We start from the raw sequence: 8779 nt of genomic DNA on the forward strand, positions 1-8779 counted from the left end.
TGGAGCTAGTGGAGCTACTGGAGCTAGTGGAGCTACTGGAGCTAGTGGAGCTAGTGGAGCTACTGGAGCTAGTGGAGCTACTGGAGCTACTGGAGCTAGTGGAGCTACTGGAGCTACTGGAGCTAGTGGAGCTACTGGAGCTAGTGGAGCTACTGGAGCTACTGGAGCTAGTGGAGCTACTGGAGCTAGTGGAGCTACTGGAGCTAGTGGAGCCAGTGGAGCTACTGGAGCTACTGGAGCTACTGAAGCTAGTGGAGCTACTGGAGCTACTGGAGCTAGTGGAGCTACTGGAGCTACTGGAGATAGTGGAGCTAATGGAGCTACTGGAGCTAGTGGAGCAGGAGCGAGTGGTGTGGGTGAGTGCCAAATAGGATGCTTGAGAGAAACACAGCTAGATATTTAACAACCTATTAAAATACACCAAAATGCAGGAAATGGCATCTGCTGTACTCAAAAGTTTCTAACCCCCCGCTATTTGCATTCCAGCATCGACTGGTTTACAAATTAAGAACTGTCCAACACATAATGATGGTTTTAAGTAAATATTTCACATACTGAGTTGTGCTCAAATGAGATATTGTTAACAACTCTCACCTACAACCACACCAAGTTTAAAGTTATATTAAGTTACAGCTATTTTTGTGTTTTCTAATTTCAGTTGGCTGGGGCGACCATCTTGAATTCAATTAACTTCTAACATTATTCAGGTTTAATCAATAATTTTATACTGGGGGTTTCTTTAAAATCTGTCCAGAGGTTCATGAGATATTTGGCTAACAGACAGATTATACATTTAAGACTGTTAGGTTCAGGAGTGGCAGTGGGCGGAGTAGCAAATTTGTCAAGGAGGGACTTGTCCCCCACTCGCCGCCCCTTGGTGACACACATGGATGAATTTTGAAAACTTAATCTTTTCATCAAACCAAATAAGAATAATAATGGTAACACAGTTATCAACATTTGTTCCCTTGTACATTTGTTTTAAAGTTTAAATCCTAAAATGATCCGTACGACTAGCTGCTCGTGAGTTTGAGGTAAATAAATGAAAATGTTCAGCAGGAGCTGCATGACACTGCAAACTGCTCTTTTACTCAGTTTTAATCAACGACAAATTAGTAGTCGGTGCCAATTAGTGTAATGACCCCCCCCCCCCCCCCCACACACACACACACACACACACACCAGCTGGTGGTGCAGTGTGTGCGCTCACAATCAGGTGAAAAGGAGGAAACAGGATGCAGCCACAGCTCTGTAGTTCAGGGACAAAGCCTGCAGTTGGTGTGTTCCTCCTCCTCCTCCTCCTCCTCCTCCTCCTCCTCCTCTGCAGCTCACACTCCTGATCTGCCTGTTGGACACTTTGGAGTGAGCATGGCTGCCATCAAGGCTCTGGAGCAGTGGTGTAAGGTTCAGTGTGAGGGCTACAGAGATGTGGCCATCTCCAACATGACGACCTCCTTCAGGAATGGACTGGCTTTCTGCGCGCTCATCCACAAACACCGGCCGGATCTCATGTGAGGAGGACTTGATGCTCGGCTCAGCAGCTTGGCTTTAAATTCATGTTGAGGCATGAGATGACTGATGGAGTTCTGCTGCAAGATGTTGTGAAGGACTCTCAGCTACTACCACACCAACGTTTAGCTCAGTTTAATGCAAAAACTTCCTGTTACTGTCATTTCTATGTTTTCTCATGTGACTTGGTTTTGGTGGCCATCTTGAATTTAGTTGTTTCTAAAAGTTAGACTCCAAGTTTCGTCGAAACTGACAAATTTTAGTGACAGATCAAAAATTTAGCACAAACCAGCTTCACTGTGTGTGTAAGAAAAACACTTTATTTTTAAATGTAACTTTTCTGTGTGTGTGTGTTTCCAGAGACTATGACTCACTCAGAAAGGAGGATGTGTTTGAGAACAACAGACTGGTAAGATGTCGAGTTATTTAACCTTCAGCTTTCAGGAAGGAACAGACTTCAGAGATTCAAGCTGCAAAGTTTACATTTATCACTAAACACTGATGCTTCCAGCTGCAGCACAGTTTTTATTCTTTTTATAACATTTGAGCTGCTAAAACTAACTCTTTGCTCTTCATACAAACTCATTTATGTAACTAGCTCCTCCATTATTTAGTCCTGCACCATTATGCCCACTTCCTCCTGGAGGTTCGGACCCCTGCAGATGCCTCCTTGTCCTGGACGGTCCTGCTGGAGACAAACCTGTTCTCAGAGGAGACGGTCTCAGAGGAGACGGTCTCAGAGGAGACGGTCTCAGAGGAGACGGTCTCAGAGGAGACGTCTCAGAGGAGACGGTCTCAGAGGAGACCGTCTCAGAGGAGTCCATGTCAGAGGAGACGGTCTCAGAGGAGACGGTCTCGGAGGAGTCTGTCTCAGAGGAGTCCATCTCAGAGGAGTCCGTCTCAGAGGAGTCCGTCTCAGAGGAGACCGTCTCAGAGGAGACCGTCTCAGAGGAGTCCGTCTCAGAGGAGTCTGTCTCAGAGGAGACCGTCTCAGAGGAGACCGTCTCAGAGGAGTCCGTCTCAGAGGAGTCCATGTCAGAGGAGTCCGTCTCAGAGGAGACCGTCTCAGAGGAGTCCGTCTCAGAGGAGTCCGTCTCAGAGGAGTCCGTCTCAGAGGAGACCGTCTCCAGCCTCTTCATTTTGAATGAAGCTGCTGTCGTCAGCTATTCGATCCACAACTGGTGGATTACTCGAGCGCACATCTCATGTGCAGTTCTTGAACAAGACAAATGGATTTTGGCCCCTGAGAGGAGCGTGTTTGATCAGGTTTTGCTGCTTCTAAGTGCCCCCCCCAGCTGAAATGTGAGAACGTAGCCATCCACACCCTTCTATATTTAATGAACGGCATCATCTTTCTTCACTGTGTGTTATTTCCTGAGTTGAAATGTCGGCCCCGTTGTGTCGTCTACAACTGGTGATCAGTTCAAATGGTGAAATTGTCTTCAGGCCTTTCAGATCGCAGAGGAGACGTTGGGCATTCCAGCGTTGTTGGATGCAGAAGACATGGTGGCTTTAAGGATCCCCGACAGGCTGAGCATTCTGACCTATGTGTCCCAGTACCACAACTACTTCAAGGGACGGCCTCCAGGTGAGTGTGTGCCACAAAGAGACACTTGTCGTTTTATTTTGTGCTCAGTGGCAGTGGTTGGTTTTGTCTTCAGTGGGAGGCATGAAAAGGCCAGCAGAGGGCTCCAAGGAGGAGCCATCGGAGAAGAAAAACCACCCAGTGGTTGCCAAAATCTTTGAGAGGGGTTCTCCTTCCGTTCGCTCGCCTAACGCTGCAGAGGTCAGTGCTCATGTCTGGCACCAAACTGGTCACTTGTGAAGTCTGTCGTATTGATCAGTAAGACGTTGTCAGCGGTGACCATGCAGCAGCAGGTCTGGAGGAAAAAGGGCAGAAATGTTCGTTCAGGCGACACGTCAGACACAAACGACCTTTTTATTTCCTGTTTCCTCAACCCAACAGCGTCTGCCTTTAGTGAATGTATTGGTGCTGAGCACAGACCGTGCACATTGTGTTTGTAGTGCTAAGACGATGAAAAGCCACTCATTTGACTGATCAACACTGCAAAGATGACAGATTAGTCCTTTTGAAATAAGTGTCATATTTTTCATTGTCCATTTTTAATCAGAAGAAGTGACTTCTCAGGATGTTCTCTTTCTCAGAAGGTGCCTTTGACTGACACTGCCAACAAAAGTGGGACTCTGAGCAGCAAATGTGTTGCGTGTCAGAGCCACGTCCACCTGGTTCAGCGGCACTTTGTGGAAGGGAAGCTTTATCACAGAAGCTGTTTCAAGTAAGACCTGCATTTATTCAACACCGTGAGGTTTGCTTCAAGTTCAAGTCAAGTTTAGTGTCACTCACATCACGTGGTGCATGAGGTGGAATGAAATCATGTACTCAGGGTTACACCCAACAATGACAAAACAGATGAAGTGTAAAAAGAAACTGTAGATAAGGATCTAAGATATGCTAAACATTTGCCAAACTTTATGATAAAAGATTTAAGATTCATTAATCACTGAACCAAGTTAGACCTGTCACGATAACAAATGTTGCTAGACGATTAATTGTCTCAAATTATTGCGATAAACAATAATATTGTTTGAAATTTGACAATAATTAGTAGATATTGTCAATTTTAAGAAGAAATGTTGGTTAATTTGGTGTGAAGTACTTTTATTGACCACTGGATGGCAGTATAAGACTGTTTAAACCGAAGGATGGATAGTGAGGGAGCGAGCAGCGTGTCTCTTTAAGAACAATGGGAGGGAGGCCTCTTGATGTGACATGGGCTGTCTCTCTTCAGTTCTCAAAATGGCGGATGCTCAGTGTGGTTTGAGCTCTTTAGCATTTTTCACACGAAGCTTTTAATAAATAATCAGTAAACAAGTTCTCAGCTTCCAGAGAAAAACAACTTTTTACACAAAGACACGAGTTTCAACCGTGAATTTTGGAGCTTCGACAAGACGGAGGTTTTTTCCCCGAGGTCGGCCTGTTAGCTTAGCTCGTAGCTTAGCTTCTCAGCTGAGCTGCTTTTAACGTCCTAAAACGTGATTTTGGACGTTAAAACAGATTTTAAAGAGAAAGGTCGGTGAAGAACCGGAGTCGAACCTTTTATCATCCGGTGTCTTCAGTAGAAAGAGAGACACAAAGAAATGATAAAGTTGATAAATTAAAATGAAGTTGATAATTTTCATTTATCATGCGATTGATTGATTTCTTGTTTATTGCGACAGGCTTAAACCAAATTAAATTCTTTCAGGTGCAACGAGTGTTCGAGCACGCTTCACGCAGGAAGCTACAAACCAGGGAAGAACGTGGACACGTTTGTCTGCAACACCCACCACAACGGCTCCAAAACCTCCTCCTTGGAGTCAGATGTGAAAAATGGAGTTTCTCATTCAGCTGTGCAGCCAAGACCTCAGGAACCGCAGGCGCAACGGTTCTCCTCAGTGCTGTCCGCCCCAGTTAATGCAGTTCTGAAGCCGTCGAGTCCCAATCCACAGTCCCAGTCCTGGACGACCTCGGCTCAGAAGACGCAGGCGGCCCGGCAGAAGTTTTTCCAGGCTGCGCCACAAGTTACCGAAGCTTCAGCGGGAATCAGAAAACCTGTTGAACAAGTAAAAATTCAAAAGGCCCATTTGGGTTCTGATAAGAACTCTGCCAGACTGATGACTGGGAGGAAACTGGCAGAGGAAAACTGCAACAATAACAACGGACACCAGTTCACCATCCGACCCGCGGCGAGGCGGTGAGCTTTGAGTCTCCAGATGCTGATTTTATGCATGTTGCAAGTTTGAGCGTGAACACCTTTGTGCAGGTTTGTCGCTGACGCAGCTTCAGTCGACGTAAGTTTGAGGAAGGACAAAAGCAGCCAAGACCCCACAGGAAGCTGTGAGGGTCCAAACAGGAAGTCACCTCGGCCTATCGGCAAGGACACCAGGCCAACAACTGAACACAAACCTGCCAAAGGTAAAGCTCTGAAATATTTTAGCTTGAGCTCGATGTGCTGTTTGACATGTAGCCCCGCCCCCTCTGACCCGTTCTTCCTGTCTGCTTCACATTCAGAGCTAAACAAAGCTGCTTTGTCCTTTGTGTCCCATTTATTCAGCCATTTGTCTGACATTTTAATTTTCTCCTCCAACTAATGAACATTCCTGAAGCTGTCATTCTTCACACAAGGATGAATATGAATGAATGACGGTGGGTTGGAAGACAGACATGCAATTATTGCTGGGTTCTGTTGTGAGCGATATCAGGCCAGTTATTTGTATTTATTTGCACTGACAAGCCTGAAATGAACTCTCTAGCTGCTAAAATAGACTGCAGGCTACAGAACTATGTCCTCATCTTTCAAACAGACATAACGTTGATTTACACGTCTCTTCAGTGGCAGTGGGAGGGAAAAAGACAAATTAAGCAAAGCTATTGGTATAAATTCTTTTATTTTTTACTTTAACTGTATTGGTGTGTTGACCACATTTTTCTTTAAAGAAGTTAATCTCAAACAACTTCCAGATGAAATTGAAATGTATTTGATTTTACCTTCCATTTGCCAACTAAGTTTGTACGGCGCGTTGAGACTTTGGAAAAATGTACCAAGTGTGTTTTCTTGGCTGCTCGCAGGAATCTCACCTGACCTTTTTGGCTTTGTCATTTTACCGTACTTGCTGCCGCGCACGTCGCATCTGTCAAAATATGTCTAACAAAGTGGGAAAAAACAGCAATATGTCGCTTCGCCGTATAAGTCACGTCTATTATGTGTCACCGCTGACCACCCGGAAACATGGGCTGGTGTTGTGCCCACAATTTATTGGCTGCCAAATGCAGCTGTGGGAGCGTGCACGGGAGGACTTTAACAAGAATTTAACAAGATTAACACTTAAAAACAATTATTTGTTTGCAAGAAATTATAGTAAAGGTGCGTCTCAGTTGAACTTTTCCTAAATAAATGCACTTTAATGGTCAGCTGCAGTTCTCCTGGGCGGTGAAATGAAGCTGATTTGATGTTTGCTCCTGGAGTTCTGGAGTGAGATGAAGGTGGCCAGGTATGGCAAGCCAAGTGTCTCACTAATAGCCACTTTTACCTATTAATGAGACACTTGGCTTGACATATTACTCGAGGGCCCTCTAGTGGCTGAAAATGGTAGTGCTCAATATTTTCCATGTCAGAATAAATGAAATCATCAGATCTCAGACAAAAATTGGTTATAAATATGGGAAAAAACATTAGTTTCTTTGGTGTATACAAGTCGCAGGACTTGCAAAAAGGTGTGACTTATACGGCGAAAAACACGGTAAGTGCATCATTTTGGGCTTCAAGAGCATGTTTGAAATTTCAATCAACACGTACAAATGTTAGAAATAAGACTTCAGCCCCATTTCCACTGATTCGTTTGGTTTTTGTAATTCTGCAGATTCAGCCGAGTGGCAAACGAAGCTCAAACCTGTGAAACGTGATCTCAAGATCAAGTAAGTGTGCAAGAACAATTAAAGGTTAAATAAAGGTTGAATGAATAGTTATTAAGGTTAAAGGGCTCATTGTGTGATTCTGTTTTAAGTTAAAAACAAACCTGAATATTTTACTGCTCCGACCTCTGAGCTTGTTCACTCTCCAGAACATCGAATCTTCGACTTTCCTCCATCCCTGTTTCTCGTGCTTGGCCCAGGGTGCCGCCGCCGCCGCCGCCGCTCGCTCTCCATCCTAACGAGCCCCAAGGAGTGTCTCGCCTGAACGCTTTCAAAACCTAACTCTAGATTTTCCTCATTCTAATCGACATTGATGATCTCACTTTTTCTTTTAAAATAAATTTATTGTTACAGAAAACCAGGTGAGGCCATCAGCAACCGACGTTTCACTTTAAAACCCCTTTCTGCATGAACAAAGTGCAGCTGCTGCACTTTAAGCAGCTGCAGCACTTTAAGCAGCTGCAGCACTTTAAGCAGCTGCAGCACTTTAAGCAGCTGCTGCACTTTAAGCAGCTGCTTTTATGGTTGACCTGCAGAGACTCTGACCCGGACATCGTAGCTGAACATGGAGCAGCTGGTGGTGTGTCCAGGACTCCGTGCCTCGTCTCCATCAGTACAAGGCCTCCATCAGCTCCAGCCTCTGCTGCACCTGGACTCGGCTTTGCTGCGTTTGGTCCTGGAGGCTTAAAGGAAGTCCATCCCCTGAAAGCCCCGCCTGCTTCTGCAAACGGAGGTAAGATGTTCCTCTGCCTTAGAACCTGTCAGTGTAGAACATTTTAAGTATTTCATGCCAAACTGACACTTGATGTGCTTTGAGATTTAGTCTGAAATGGACAAAAAACAAAGGATTGGTTCAAGGAGAAGTCTTTCACATCACATGAGGTGGAATTAAATTGTGTACTCAAAGTCCCAGTTACACCCAAAACAAGTAACATGCACAGATTAAAAATTAAACTGGATCTAATAAATACACTAACAATAATATGCTGGTGCAAGAAATGATTCAATTAAAAGACGTAATAGTCGAAGAATACGGAGCCTGGAAAATGCCCAAAATGTCTCTGTGCTCCTTCAAAAAGTCTCAAGTGTCTTTGGGATTTGTTGCCCCCCCCCCCCCCCCAATCTCCTTTTTAAAATATTTGAAAGTGATGTATAAAAGTTTTACTCTACTTTTTAGGCCTTTAACAAAATTAAGCTAATAAAGAAAAGTTTATTTTCATACTTTACACCAAAGTTTGTTTAAAATGTGCAGACTTGACTCTAAGAAGCAAATTAAATAAATAATTTTCGTTCTTTCTTTAGAAGATATCTGGTCCACATCAAGACACTGTATCAAATGTTAAACTTAACACTGGAAAGAAGAGAGGAAGACAAATGCAACCATTGTTTAAATTTCTACTTCAGTGTGGACCACGCAGTGGTTGTAGAGGAAACGGTTGTAGAGGAAACGGTTGTAGAGGAAACGTTGTAGAGGAAACGGCTGTAGAGGAAACGGCTGTAGAGGAAACGGTTGTAGAGGAAACGGTTGTAGAGGAAACGGCTGTAGAGGAAACGGCTGTAGAGGAAACGGCTATAGAGGAAATGGTTGTAGAGGAAACGGTTGTAGAGGAAATGGTTGTAGAGGAAACGGTTGTAGAGGAAACGGTTGTAGAGAAAACGGTTGTAGAGGAAACGTTGTAGAGGAAACGGCTGTAGAGGAAACGGCTGTAGAGGAAACGGCTATAGAGGAAACGGCTGTAGAGGAAACGGTTGTAGAGGAAACGGTTGTAGAGGAAACGGTTGTAGAGGAAACGGCTG

At 44.4% G+C, this 8779-nt stretch overlaps 1 protein-coding gene across 1 annotated transcript in view; it reads left to right on the top strand.

Moving 5' to 3' along the window:
- The first annotated feature begins 1368 nt into the window (after positions 1-1368).
- The window catches only part of micall2a (mical-like 2a), a 24721-nt gene continuing 17310 nt past the window's right edge, over positions 1369-8779 (top strand). The window contains exons 1-7 of the mRNA XM_037688630.1: positions 1369-1511; positions 1870-1918; positions 2956-3097; positions 3171-3307; positions 3676-3806; positions 4776-5264; positions 5334-5485. Coding sequence (XP_037544558.1) covers positions 1369-1511; positions 1870-1918; positions 2956-3097; positions 3171-3307; positions 3676-3806; positions 4776-5264; positions 5334-5485 — 1243 coding nt within the window. The remainder of the gene's footprint in view (positions 1512-1869; positions 1919-2955; positions 3098-3170; positions 3308-3675; positions 3807-4775; positions 5265-5333; positions 5486-8779) is intronic.

Source organism: Nematolebias whitei, chromosome 15 (assembly GCF_014905685.2).
Source record: "Nematolebias whitei isolate Nwh7 chromosome 15, NemWhi1, whole genome shotgun sequence".
Taxonomy (NCBI): domain Eukaryota; kingdom Metazoa; phylum Chordata; class Actinopteri; order Cyprinodontiformes; family Rivulidae; genus Nematolebias; species Nematolebias whitei.